This window comes from Triticum aestivum, chromosome 6B (genome assembly GCF_018294505.1).
Source record: "Triticum aestivum cultivar Chinese Spring chromosome 6B, IWGSC CS RefSeq v2.1, whole genome shotgun sequence".
In the NCBI taxonomy this organism is placed as follows: Eukaryota; Viridiplantae; Streptophyta; class Magnoliopsida; order Poales; family Poaceae; genus Triticum; species Triticum aestivum.
The window spans coordinates 302,529,883-302,544,880 of NC_057810.1; the positions used below are offsets into that span (position 1 = coordinate 302,529,883).

At 42.1% G+C, this 14,998-nt stretch overlaps 1 protein-coding gene across 9 annotated transcripts; it reads right to left on the bottom strand.

Annotated features, from left to right (window-relative positions):
- Window positions 1-1,889: 1,889 nt before the first annotated feature.
- Window positions 1,890-12,880, bottom strand: LOC123137010 (xaa-Pro dipeptidase). Of its 9 annotated transcripts, none has more exons than XM_044556550.1 (20): window positions 12,622-12,880; window positions 12,207-12,269; window positions 10,774-10,852; window positions 9,969-10,113; window positions 9,827-9,876; window positions 9,677-9,737; window positions 9,292-9,387; window positions 9,060-9,209; window positions 8,727-8,858; window positions 7,824-7,951; window positions 7,635-7,715; window positions 7,209-7,251; window positions 5,379-5,462; window positions 4,927-4,968; window positions 4,758-4,828; window positions 4,505-4,558; window positions 4,305-4,410; window positions 4,144-4,212; window positions 3,234-3,377; window positions 1,890-2,129 (listed from the first exon to the last, which is right to left on the bottom strand). In XM_044556550.1, exons 4-20 carry the CDS (start codon window positions 10,101-10,103, stop codon window positions 1,992-1,994), a joined length of 1,584 nt encoding a protein of 527 aa, XP_044412485.1. In that variant the 5' UTR covers window positions 10,104-10,113; window positions 10,774-10,852; window positions 12,207-12,269; window positions 12,622-12,880; the 3' UTR covers window positions 1,890-1,991. The 9 variants fall into 9 exon arrangements, with proteins under 9 accessions (XP_044412485.1, XP_044412478.1, XP_044412486.1 ...); XM_044556543.1 differs by having other exon boundaries at window positions 10,774-10,848; window positions 12,622-12,874; XM_044556551.1 differs by lacking the exon at window positions 10,774-10,852 and having other exon boundaries at window positions 12,189-12,269.
- Window positions 12,881-14,998: the final 2,118 nt, after the last annotated feature.

Genomic DNA, 14,998 nt, shown 5'->3' on the forward strand with positions numbered 1-14,998 from the left:
CCTGAAGAAAATGTGTCGTCAAATTCTTCACTGTAGATCTAGTACTAGTAGAACAAATTGGGTTGGCAAATTTGTCCACTGCAGATCCAGTAGAAAAAAATTGTTCACTAGACTGAAGAAATTGTGTTGGCAAATTATCCCGCCATCATTGATGCATCACTGTGATTCACTGTAGAACAAATTGCTGCATCATTGGACTATGAACTCTGAAATTAGTACTGTCTCGGATTACAAGATAATTAAGGACTACTAAAAATTCAGTTACTGTCAACTGAATTTGACATTATAATTTATACTGTGAACCGAACACTAACTCTTTTACAGCAAATTAGGACTGCACAAACACTTACAGTTTTGAACACTTTTCACAAGATGAAGCTCTTGATCTTACAGTAAATATTCAAGTTAGGACTACACTTTTAAAGTTCAAGATACTCTTGTAAATTAAATCTCAACTTGCAAAGTTGTTGTTTTCAGATAACTGAAATTACACCAAAGAATTTCAGTTAAAAGATGTCCTTAAGTTCAGTCATGTTGTATCATACCCCATTTTTACTGTCAAAACGGCATTGCTTGTACTGTCAAAAAGGTTGGGAGTACAGATCAACTGAAACCTGAAACCTGACATTTTAACTGAATTTTACGTTCTTCTTCCTTCCTGTGGAACACGAGCTCTGGCGGCAGCACAAGGAGCAAGGCAGGGGAGCACATGGGAGCTGCTACTGGAGCTCTGCTGCTGCTGATCAACACGATCACAGCATGCGGATCAATTTTACTCTACTTTTGTTGCTGCTGATCAGAGCGCAGTACCAGGAGGCAGAGGGCAAAGGCAGAGACCTCCGGGGTCGGGGGTAGGGATCGGAGGGCGTCGGCCACGACCACCAGCAGCAGCGGGCGAAGCGGACTCGTGCGGCGACGGTGGGTGGCGGAGGACCTGCTCGTCGGCTGGCGGCGGAGGTCCTACTCGTGGGCAGGATCGTCAGCGGCTCATGACCTTCTCTTGGATACGTCTGGCTGCGGCAGCTGGCCGCGGCAACGCAAGCAACGGGAGGAGGAAGGAAGGAAGGAGACGGGGGCCTTATTTCCAGAGCTTGTAAGTAGAAGGACAAAAATGCAAAAAAAAAAAAATGTACTACACCTGCAACATGAATTCCGGGACGGAGGGAGTATACCAAACCATATTATTTTTGTGATAACATGAAACAAACAAATGTTGGCCCTGTTTGGATCCCTATGTTAGAGTTAGTTTTAGTTAGTTGGGACTCAAATAACACAAAAGTATCCAAACATGATGGGTTAGTTTGGGTTAGTTAGATCTAACCCATCCCAAAAAACTAGCCCACAATAGAGGAGCTTATTTGGGTTAGTTCTTCTAGGCCCACTAGAAAAATTAGTAAAAAAAGTTATCCCTCTCATTCAAACAGGGTCCAAAGTAGTCAAATAATTGAGAAAGAATATTTATTGTCAATCTAACCCTACCATCCAAACAGCTTTTTGTTAGAGTTAATTTAGGGTTAGTTTATAGTTATAATCTAACTCTAACCTCTAACTAAGTTAGAGTATCCAAACAGGGCCGTTGCATGCTCATTCGCTTGATTTCTCATGATAAATAGCGTTGCAGGTTCTCAACAGAGATGGTCGAACTAATTGAAGAGCCTTCAACCTTTCGAGTCCACATAGGACAGCTACAAGTAACTGACTTCACCAGATTTACTCCCTCCGTCCCAAAATTCTTGTCTTAGATTTGTCTAAATACGGATGTATCAAGTCACGTTTTAGTATTAGATACATCCGTATCTAGGCAAATCTAAGACAAGAATTTTGGGACGGAGGGAATAGAACTTAACATGCTAATTTATCCTCACTCAAACCAAACCAACAGCACAGCATATGAAACCATCACCCACTTATTAAAGTATCCTATATGGAGTACTTCGTTCATTCAATTTTTACGGTTATGTTTCGCCCAGGGAGCATCAACAAGCGAATGCTCAGGCTTTGGGTAGTCCGTTCTCTGCTTTTGTCACGGAAGCACGTGGAGGCCATGGCGCGCCAGCCATTACCGCTTCGATTTCCCAGGTCTCCCGGGGGCAGTTTGTCAGGTTCTTGCATCCTTGTGCCGTCACATACTGCAGCAATGGAATATCTTGTTAGCATGTACTCCCTCCGTTCGGAAATACTTGTCGAAAGAATGGATGTATCTAGACGTATTTTAGTTCAAGATACATCCACTTTTATGCATTTCTTCGACAAGTATTTCCGGACGGAGAGAGTAAATGACAAGGCTAGCACTTTGTAAAGGCAATCAATGTGGATGCTACAGAAATTACTGTTGAGTTCTTGAGACGTCAAGAGAAACTCTGTGCACTGGTGATAACTAAATGTCTCTTTACTCTGCAATCAGCAATCTGGCAGTATCTTTTTTTCCTTTTATACTGCCATCCGCATGTACATGCTAAAATTTCTGGACCTTGTTACCAGCAAAAGCACGTAACCATGACCAAAGTATAAAACCTCACTACCGTGGTAATGCTTGGTTCTTGGAGCATGCCAGCATGGTGAAGTGTGAATGCTGAACATGGAACAGTAGTCCACATTTTAGCCAAACAAAATTTAGCACTTCAAAAAATTATTCAAGATTCAGAGCTAAGTTGTTCCAATCTCTGTACTTCAGTAACCGAACTCGGAAGTGTGCCCTAACTGAAGTTTGACTCTTATGGGGACAAGACATTTTTATCATCTCCATTGTAGCACACACATTAAAATCTATGCAAGATCACTTGCAACATCGAGGTCTATCAACATATGCCAACCAATTTCTGTTTTCTTGTAGATGCGGATAATATAGTGCACATTTAGTTTTCGTGAAAGTCAACCTTCACAAACTTTGACCAACTTTATTTAGAAAATTATGTATGTCTACAATACCAAATATATACCATACGAAAATATATTCCATCATGAATCAATTGTACCTATTTGGTATTCCAGATGTTGACAATGTTTTCTACAAACTTGGTCAAAGTTTACAAGGTTTGACTATGGAAAAGTCTAATAAGCGCTATATTTTGGGACGGAGGAAGTATAACTTTTCCAAGAGAGATCAATAATAGAGCAAATGTGTTGGCATTACTTCATACCTACTACAAGTAGCGGACTAGCGGTGCACCAGCAATTAAGAGAGTGAAGTTGTTTTACTATGTAACGGAGGAGAGCAACCAAGCAAGACATACCAGATCACTTTCAATACGAACACCACCAAAACTTTTGTACTTCTCAATCTCTTCCCAGTTGAAGAATTTTGAGGAAATTGGATCATCCCTGGCAGGCCTCAGCAAAGCATCGATGAAATAACAGCCTGGCTCAACCGTAATAACCTGCAGTTCAAAAACCATGTGAGCTCAGATGCTTGTTATAACTATATGTAAGATGCCCACACACACCCTTCTCAACATGGATGCAGAAAATACAGTACTATTCAAAGGAGGATCCACGACCATTTATTGTTCAAATTATCTATGTTGTACTTCATTTCTTATCCTCACTCTCGGATAGCATATGCTAAAATAGGAGAAGATATACATCGATATATATGTCGGAGAACTTTAGATGTTTCCATGCTCTTCTGCATGATATATATTTAAGTTTGTCATCTTCAAAATATCCATTGTGATTACTATATCACAACAAGTCTCGAGGCCTTGATGTCTAACTGCCTACACAAAGCAGCTTGGGTATGAAGAGTTGATAACAGAAAAGGTATTAACTTTCAGAAGTTGTGGGGACCTTATGCATGATGTTGTACAGTTAAAGCATAACCACAATACCAGGCAAATATGACATATTGTGGTTATGTGTGCATATTGTGGTTATGTGTGCTACTAAATGGTCAATAGTCTGTCCGAAAGAATACGCATGAACAGAGCCCCAAACAGCTCATAAATCTTAGTGTCATCTTGTTTGAATACCCAAATGGTCAATAGTCTGTCCGAAAGAATACACATTAAGAGAGTCCCAAACAGCTCATAAATTTTACTGGCTAACACGACAACCTAGCCACTTCTCAGAAAAGTGCGCCTGAAATTGCCAGAGTATTTTGTGCTACTAAATCTTCATAAATTAATGAGAAAGGTAATTACTTACCATGCCTTCTTTAAGTTCTCTTATGGTCCGCAAGGAGCTCAGTCCTGGCTCCTTTGGTCTCTCTAAGCCCTAAAGTCAAAAAACAAGCATTAAACTCGGTTGCAGGGAGGTAGGTATAAAGATTAAACTTGCATAAACATCGGTAAAATCCATATCTCAACCTCAGGGTAGCCTCCGGGATCATGGGTGTCAATTCCAAGCAAGTGCCCAAGACCATGAGGCATGAAAACAGCACCCAACCTTCGAGCCATCATATCAGCAATATCACTGAAATAATTGTATTCCGGGGAATAGAGAAGTCAGCATTGTAGCTTTACATATTATCATATTTAAGTTCTATGAGCAGCTCTCACACACGCACCCATGGATAATCTTTTCATTCTTGAGAGATTCAAGTATTGTCTGCTCGGCCAGCCTGCAAAAAAGATCAAATGGCGTGTAAGCCATTACAATAGACAAGGATGGACAAACAGAAGAAAAAAGGGTGTATCAGCATTATACAAAGCAAAAGATGCTGCAAAATCTAACACAGAGGCCAACAGTAAACATTCTTGGATAACCCCATCAAGGATGTTCAGAAATTGCGTGGTTCTGTAAGTAACAATCGTTCTTACTTGTGCATATCAACCCATTTTAATCCAGGCTGCATGTGTGATATGACAGCATTATGAGCCTTAAGGACAGCCTGTAAAATAGTCAGTGTTGCATCAATAAAGATTCAAACAGCCTGTCCAGGCTCTAATTCACATACAGGAAGAAAAGCACTTTCTCACAAGTACTTACATTGTATACTATTGCCTGGTTGCTGTTGAACTTCCCATTTATCTGAAAAGACAAAAACTCATTCAGGTGATGTCACTAGACAAACAGTATATTAAGATGTGATGAACAGAAAAATGTTCCAGCTTGCATCGAGGTTTGTTGGGAAGAAAACTTCTAGAATTATCAGCTATGGCCCAAAATCAGCTAAATACTTACTAAATCATGACTAATCGTAACAGAGAATCGGGCTGAAGTGAAAATGAAAGGATATCTGAGGGTGCTCAGATTAAGATATGAACATTGAATAAATAATGACCGCTGGTAGCAATGTTCATAAGCAGTTCATTGCACACAATAAGCATAGCCCTTGACACTTTTAACAGTAGATAACAAAAGCAGGTCCATTTAGTAAAGACACTGGAAAATAAAAATAGTGTACCAAATTAGATAGATGAATGTTACGAAGGACTTACGGGGTATGAACATGTGATGTCAGAGCCATAGAAATTATATTCAGCTCCCATGTCCATTAGAGCCATGTCTCCATCATTCAGCGTCTGAAAATATATGAGATGATCATCTACCAATGAGGAAAAGAAAAACTACAAGAGGAGTCAAAATACAAAAATTCCCATAAAATAAGAACGCTCAATATTACATCAAAGACCGTTGTAGCTATGATTACTTTGTTGGATTTCTACCACTGTATATAAATATCTGTGTTGGTGCCATCACTCGCAACGTGTAAGCTGGATACATTATGATGCTGGGCCTATTCAACTAGACAATTTTCATTCAAAATTGTATAACTCGTCACCAGGGTCATTACCACCCAATGTTCACATGTATCTGATGACGAGAACTTATATTCGTCTATATCATAAATGAAAGGTAGCACACAACAGACACCATTCAGTTTACAAATTATCATAGGTAGATTTCAAGACCTCGTGGTACTGATAAATGTAGTTGACAAATAACAAGGTAGATGAACTCTACAGCCTGAACTCCATATAGTCGTCGCTGAAGAAGGCTTTCCACTTTGATAATGCTCACAGAGCAGTGGCTTGGGAAGCATCAAATGCTGCCGTATTCAACGGGCAGAGGCCTAGCATCACCACGCTGCTGGACACCATCCAAGCAGAGACGTGGTTGTGGGCTATGGCAATAGCAACCAGCCTTCAAGTGTTACTCCCAGCGGAGCTGAGCTGGGGGCCAGGTTCAACCATAGCGGTCAAAGGACACCGGGTCCAAGATATTTTCCTTGCTACATGAAATGTATAGTATACTGTGTCTGTGTGACACCCCATTTTCAGGTGAGAAATACTCCCTCCGTCCCAAAATTCTTGTCTTAGGCCCTGTTTGGTTCAGCTTTTATCGACGGATTCCGCTGCCGCACAGCAGAATCTAAACCAAAGGGCGAAGGGAGCAGAATCCGATTTCAGAAATCCGCAGCCGAAATACATGCACGAGCAGAAGCAGCCCGGGACGTGCTTTCCAAAATCTGATTCCTCTGCGGACGCCCCCACGCCGCCGCGGACCCCTCTGCCCCCGTCCCCGCGCCGCCGGTCCCCTCCGGCCCCGCCCCCACGCCGCCGAACCCCTCCCGCCCTGTCCCCGCGCCGCCGGACGCCTCCGCCCCATCCACGCGCCGCCGGTCTTCTCTGCTGCTGGTGCCACCACTGCTGCTGACCTACAGTCACAACTCATACAGCTGGTTTGCCAAATGACCTATAGCTTTTTCATAGCAGATTTTCCACAACTGTTTTTTTCACAGCAGATTTTCCACAACTGTTTTTTTCACAGCAGATTTTCCACAGCTGCTTTTAGAAATCCACAGCCGAACCAAACAGGGCCTTAGATTTGTCTTGATACGGATGTATCTAATACAAAAAAGTGACTTGATACATCCATATTTAGACAAATCTAAGACAAGAATTTTGGGACGGAGGGAGTAGAACTGCTACAAGACATAGGATCATTTTATCGGTGGGTCCACCCCAGGCTGAGCACTTAGGGGTGTGGCGTGTGTTGTTGTTGTACTTGGCCTATCCGTAGGCTTGTAAATAACTTTATCTATCTAGCATCAAAATACAAGGCTTTGCGTTTTCTCGAGGATTTTTGTTATAAAGCATGACCATTTTCAAGTCATCAGGAGTATGAAATTCATTTAAAAGAGACCTGAGCTCTGTGGACAACTTAATCTCAATTTAGTGAATTCTAACATTTAAAAGCTTGATCAGGTAAAATACTAATAGAGAGAAGTCAATCAAATGCGACAAAGCATCATAAAAAAAGAGTACCCGGTCATTTGGAGCAGCCGTATGTCCATAATGAAGAATAGAACTGCAAAATCAACAGAAAGAGTTATTATAGCATACAATATATAGTCTAACAAACTCAGAATTTCTGAGTCTTCAATCTTGATAGCAAATGCTAACCGGCCTTCAAGATGACTGAGACTTTGTACACCAATAAAATATCTAGTAATGTCATCTAACCTAATTATTTTTAACTAAAAGAGCGCCCCCCCCCCCCTGGTTACACAGTTATTCACTTATTCATGTAACACAACAAATTGTACACCATAGTCAGTAATTGGACACGAAAAGAGAGACCTACAGAAATTTTGTTAGTAATCTTATTCTGGCGTTAAGAAAACTATATACTAAAATGCAATCTGGTAATATCAAAAGCTCATGGTATTTGACTATTTGAAGAAACATTACCAAATGGAAACAGTGGATAACACTACAACAGGCACTAGATGGTGATTTGTTGTTATGATGTTGATACTTGTATCACAATTCCTACATACAGGATTCCACTAAAGCATTAGCAAAACAATTCAGAGACATTAAAGTGTTTGTGTACTGACTTATTATTTGCTTCCGATCAGACATGATACATGAACTCACCTGTTCTCTCCGGTAGCGCATATGCATGTGTAGGAGCAATGTCGACAGGCTCCATACCTATAAGAATGATGAAGAAATATGCTTTCTAACTGATATTCCTTCATGCCTGGTTTTGCCTGTCTCATAACCTTGCAAAGTCCAAGTCAAGAATCAGATACACATTTAATTCGCCTCTCGAAAAATAACAAAGGAGTCAGTAGTTGTTAACACCTAAAGGAATATTTTTACAAATTACTCCCTCTATCCCATAATATAAGACCGTTTTTGACACTAGTGTAGTGTCAAAAACGCTCTTATATTATGGGACAGAGGAGTAGATTTCTAAAGTGATTCCTGCATCGTGGGTCCCATTCTTTGCTTATGAGGTGCCAGAACCTATTGTGACAAGACGACTCAATGCTTAACTTCAGTGATTTGTTTGGAACCTCGTAAATCATAATATAATATTACAGTGTGTTTGCTTCTTTAGTAATTTGGGACCTTTACTTCATCCCCAAACAAAAATTCCTAAAGCTTAGCCCATGGCAACAATTAAACCCATCCCTGGTTGAACATAAACTCATCCCTGCAGGATTATGTGGTGGTAAGAACAATTAATCCCAGTAGTAGTACTCAAAAAGCCGAAACCCATTAAGTACATGTCTGAGCATCTAGTATCTTGAAGGATTATCATGGATGATTGATGAATACATTCATTTGGCTCTCTATACAACTTAGCAGGGGGGGGGGGGGGGGGGGGGGGGGGGGGAGATATAGATCACATTTCGTCAAATGCAAAAGAGCCAAAACCTGAGGAACCCTTATTTAAACTGGACAAGAGTCTAATGTACTCCAAAAAATAGCAATGAAGGTGTAAACAAATTATTGGCATGGTACAAGACTTTAATAGGGTAACTTTTGTACCTCAATGTGTGCTTCTGAGCTAACATCATTGGCATATTGAATGAGGGCAAGCTCCATTCCAGATTTGATAACACGGCATTCAGTTAAGATAGGGTGGAGTGTACTCAAATCGGTGTCAAACTTCTCTATCCCCTAACACAGGGGAAAACAGCATGGTAAGTTGGTAAATTCAATGCATATACAACAAAGACATGTAGTTGAGGTCTAAAGGAGAAAGAATAGTACTGCATGATTAACATGCCAGATTATGCTTTCCACTTTAACCCTTCAAAACCATAAAACTAACTAACTAAGCATCCTAACTTGTTTTATGGCTAGTTGTATATCACGTACTTCAAAACTAGCAGGCTTTGAGTAATTTCCGCTGTCAGTACTCTTTCCATACAAGAGAAACAACACAGGCTTCCCATGCTGACTGAATCGATCTTGCAGAACCTGCACAATCTCATCGACATAGAAGACCAAATCGACCTTGTACCTATCCTGTAGAGGTATTGATGAAAAATATTATGTGAATTCAGAGTGTTGCAGTATCTGCGAATATAGCATTTAGAACATCAAATACCTTAAAATAAGGGAGTGGTTTTATTTCACCCATCCAGACAGCATAGTCAGGTGGCAACCTTGGAGCAAACAAAATCGATTGTCCAGAGGCAATGTCCTTGGTGAACAAATAAAGGCCAAGTTAGGTAGAAGCATCTAATGAGCATAAATTCATTATCATAACCATGCATCGAATGACTTGCAGTGGTTTATTCTCACAGACAAATAAGTTGTACAAATTCAAGAAATTGTGACATAAACTGTGTTATAAGTTTAATAACTGGATAAAGATGAGGCGTAGTGAATATCCACAATAAGCATCGAACTAGGTATCAAGGAGCTCAACAGGAACTATGCAAGGATTTTATTTTCCCTGCAAAAGTGGGCCACACGAGAGAAGAACGTACTATAGCGCCGTAGAACCCTGGCTCACGCACTCCGAAGAGATAAGCAAAGTAGCTCTCCTGCCTGAGACATTGCCCATTACCACCTCAATATGTCATCCCAAAGAAAGAGAAAGGAGGGGCGCTGGCAAATATTAGAAAAAAAACATATACCTAAACAGCTCGAGATGATCAGTGCAGTGTCGTGTCTGCTCCTCACCGCCCTTCAGAAAGAGAAGCCAAAATGTTGATAGAGGAAGCCCCAAAGGCCCAAACAAAGTAGAGACTGATTCACTATAAAGACGGCAAGTGGGACCTGGAGGAGGGCAAGGCCGCGGGGAGGGCTAGCGGCGGCGGAGAGGTGGGCGTGCAGTGCGGTTAAGAGGCGGTCACGGTTGCCTGCATGCAGCTCCATGGGCACCTCAGGCGGAGCAAGAGAGGAGGTCGCCATTGATGGATACCTGCCACACATTGAAAATATGAAAACAACAATCATGTTATGTCATGTGTTGCATACTAGAATAACATACATACATGCATATACCCACAGAAAAAAAAGACATATATACATATAACTAGCAAAATTTTAACGGAAATGCTAAAAATCTGACGTCATAATTTTTAAACGTTTTTTTTCCAAATTATGTTGTCGCGAGAATGGCAATTTCCTTTACAGCTCGTTTGGCACCCAAGCTTTCATTTCATTTGGTAGAAATAAAATGAAATCTCATTCTTAGGAGGATTTCATTTTGTGGGATTTGGATTCCAAGTTCAATTTTCTTGTTTGGTTACCAGAGGAGATTTGTGAAATGGATGCCATATACTGTTTGGCTGCTATCTGCATATCTCAACATGTACAATCAACACATTTACAATCTAAAAATAAAATCAGCCCCCAAACAACAGTGCATTTTTTCAATGATCAAGATAAAAAAGATCTAGACAGCATCATCTTCATATTCACACATTCAAATAGGTCAAATATAATAATCTAAAATGCGGATAATAATAGTGATAAGATCTTTGAATGGCTATTAAAGGCTGAAACTTGTGCTCATCAAAAACAAAGATCTTCGAAGGTTCATAGCTTATTAAGCACGATATGGAAATTAAAAAATTACCGACTCGCCGTTACAAATAAATTTTTGCATCCAACAAAGAGGCTTGAACTTGCATGAAGATCTTGGTTTGGTTTTCTGGCTTCGTTGTTGTCCGGCAGATATCACGGGAATCGTGTAAGCATTAGTTAGCAAATGTGAAGCTTCTAAAACACCGTCTTAATTTATTAACTAGCACAATTGAAAAGTCGTATATTTTCTTCTGTACGATAAGTTACAACACACAAAGTCATACATAAAAGGCAGAGAAAGAGGTCAACACAAGTTGGTTATCTTGTCATCTTCCAAGTTTACATGATACCAGAGGATAAAAAACATGCCTATGTTCAAAGGAAATAAGACAGATGCATGACAAAGGGAGAAGATTTTCCCCTCTCGCTGATGTAATGGAGACACTTTGTTTTTTCTTTGAACAGAGACGCCAGGGGCGTCCGGCTTTAAATTAATAAAGCCCACAACAAAGGCAGCGTACACAAGAGCAGTAACCAACGTCCAGGAACCCAAACCAAACACTTTGTTTCCCAGGCTAAGAAACTAGCAGGAAACTAGTAGCAAACAACCTTTTCTCCAAAAAAAAAAGGTCAGTCACCAAGCTAACTTTTTTTTGGCAAACTTGCGTCCCTGATTATATTACAAGCATGGTTGGCTCAACAGAGCTAACCCAGAAATTACATCCCGGAACATTACATGGCAGACATAAAGAGAAGGCAACACACAAGTAACACTTACAAACACGTGTGCACACACACGTCTAAACGTGCTACACGAGATGCCACGAAGCGAGAGCGCGCCGCAACAAGCACAAACAATGATGACCAAGAACAAATCGCTGGGACAAGAAATATTTATGAAACGAATACAACGATTGGGATAGCAATACAAGGACTTTTATTTGAATCTAAACAAGGAAGGGAAAGTAAATGATCTTCCAGCACAGAACAAATCCCCACATCCCAATCCATATACCCTTAGGGTGTGTTTGGTTCGGGAACGAAGTAGAATGTAATGTCATGGTTCCATTCCACCGAAACGGGTTGGTTCCGTTCCGGTGTTTGATTAAGGGAATTAGGAGGAATGGAATGGTTCCATCTCAGCGTTTGGTTGGGATAGCACGAAATGAGTTTTTCCACATAATGCATTTGGTTTATCTCAAATCTTTGCATAGAAATGGTGGGAGTTTCACATACGTATATACATGGTCACAATTATATCTCTTTACATTTTATCAATTTCTGTCAAGTACATGTAAAAAATTGGTCAAAAGACAAAATTGACTCAATCAAGGAGGAAAAGCATTGACAAACATGCACACATTTTTAGCATCAAATTATTCAAATTTTCAGCGGCCATTTCATTTGTATTTGCACTTTTGCAGCATCATCAATTGATATAATCTCAAAAGGATCTACGGTTCATACAGGAAAAAAAATTCTCACTGTTTTCTATTCACATGAAGAGTTTGCCATCTTGAGTTTAGCATGAACGCATCCGGCAAAAATCTACAGGCATGAACAAAAAAAAATCTCACTGCAAGCATCAGGAACATGTTGAGTTTGGCATGAACGCATCTTAGTTAATTTTGCGTTCAGTTCAAGCAAAGATACTGAACGCATCCATCAATACTGAACGCCATCTGCTCCTTTCCTCTCTGGCCGCTGCCGCTGCCCAGGCAAGCTGATGCTGCCGCCGCTCAGGTGTGGCTGCCGTTGGCTGGCTTCCAATCCTCGCGCCGAAGTAGCGCTGGCTCGCCGCCCAGCTTCAAGACCGTCGCCTCGCAGCCGCTCGTCCCCCGCCCTGCAGCTGATTGAGGAGAAGACGAGGAAGAGGGTGGGGTGGGGGAAGGACACTCACCGGTGCAGATGGGGGAGAGGAACTGCCGGTGGCGCGAATCGAGGGAGGAGAGGGACGAGGGGAGGCGGCGCACCAGAGAGGAGAGGGCGAGAGGGGATGGGGTTGCGAGAGAGAGACGAGGGGGAGACGGTTCCGCGTCGTCCGCTGGAATTCGAGGTCTCACCTCGTTCCGGATCTGGGCCGAATATTCGGTCCAGGGAAACGAGCGGATCACGTCCCATGCGCATACCAAACACGAGAATCAGGTCCAGAACAGGTCCGACCCGTGACATTCCAATCCATGACAGAAGCCAAATACACCTTTATTATTATGGAAGGAACGAGAAAAGCGAAAGTGACCTGTCGCGATGCTGGCGGAAGAGCCGTGAGGAGCAGAGGGTTGGGTCGCGGCAGCTTTGGCTACGATCTCCATGAGATCGGCGGCCTGGGGTCCTCAGCTCGGCAGCGGGTTGCGGTGAGGTTGGGTCGGCGGCTGAGCTAAACTAGGTTCCGGCGTCGCTCCCCATGGGAGGTCGGCTGAGAGGATTTCGGGTGTATCAGCTCCCTGCTTCCCCTCTCTCTGCTCCGCTTTATTGCGATCCCGTAGGTTTCAGCTTCGGTTCGATTGAGTTTGTTCATTCCCCGCTTGTCCTTCCTATTAACCGGCCCGACTTTCTAGGGCCGTTGGGTTCGGCTCGGTCGGGGCTTGCCTTGGGCCGGGCATTCGGTTCCTCGCGCTCAGGTACACAGCCGGTTCGGTCTGATCAGTGGGCATTCTACAATTAGGCATCTCTCTTATCAAAACTCTTTCTCTCTGAATTATTCATTGCGTGCAAGTGCGTCTACTACCCATATGCAGCAAATGTAGCAACAATGGTTTAGCGATGAGGGATGGACTACATTTTGCAAATTCTATTTGAACTAATAAGGCAGGCGGAATCTGATTCGATTGAAGTCATAAATTTTTGCAAAGGTCAAATACAATGGTGGGACTCGGCAGCAGCGATATATGCAGATTGTGTAGATACGTCAATTCAAATGAGAACTGTTGATTTCACTTGTCCTAGAGATGCCAACCGTGTGGCCCATGAGCTAGCTAGCTTTAGTTTTCATAATAATCTTTCTTGTGTTTGGGGTGATAAACCTCCTAGTTGCTTACTTGTATTTGCAAACGATGCAAGCGTTTTTTAATTTAATAAAGCTAGTCATGATGGCCTTTTCTCAGGAAAAAAACACTTCTCTATTTTCCAGAATTTAATCAAACCTCTTCACTAATGAAAAAATTATCTTATTTTTAGCGGTAACCTTATATACCAATAAAACTAAATAATACAAGGTCTACACACATGGAAACCAATAAGACATTCAAAAACACAGAGTCAGTGGTGCCTCAAGCACAAAATTAATAAAATAAAAAAAATATGTCGACACGTCCAAACGTATTCTCTACATATCTGCTAACAACTTGATTTTTAATGAACTGGAACGGTAGGCACACTTCACTGCGCCCGACGGCATATAGCTTTGACAAACATCGATGAACGCATTGTTTGTTTGTTTTTCTTTTGATTTTTATCAGTGCCGGCGGCATTTTGGGCAGGAGTTGCGACTTGTTTTTAATTAATATTTTTGGTTTTGAAATATTTTTTGACTTTGGAGTATTCGTGTACTTTCTTTTAGAATCCTTTCTCTAAGTCCTATGTTATTTATTTTACATGAAAATCCGTGCGGGTATTTTTTTTGTTCTTTTTTCTTTTCCTTTTTCATGTTTTTTTTAATAAGTTCTTTTTCATGTTTGATTGAGTCATTTAGATATGCAATGCTTAGGGCATAGACAGACCCTTTTCCTTAATCCCCAACAATAGTTGTTTGGGTGTTGAGCAAGTCTAGATGCCCGGTTCATAGCTTTTTGGATGTGGAACAGATAAAGAGAATTTGGATATAACGGTTTGTTGTACTGTGTGCCGGTGTGCCTTTTTCTAGCTATCCAGACATAGCAATAAGAGGGCTGTAGAGTAGCACATATCATGACATCCAATGCCAACATTCCCATTTTACACAAAATAGAAGCTTGCCAAGTTCCTGACAACTATTTTTCATCATGCTTCTTGTTCCACTTGCATAGGGTTCCCCCCGCCGCCGCCTCCGCCCTAGCCTCCTCCTGCTGCCGCTGGCCGCCGACGCGCGTGCCTCAGGCGGTCCCGCCACCCTCTCCCTCCTCTGGCGGAGGCAGACCGTTCCTTTCCCGTGCGCGCGTTGGGGGGCGCCGGGCCCCCTGACGGCGGCGGTGCTGCTCGGCCGACAGCGGTGTGGCTCGGCGACGGCGACCCCGTGGGCCACGGGTGCCCTTGGCGCGGCGGCGCGGTGGCGCGGGCGACTGGTGGTGCCCGCTCGACCT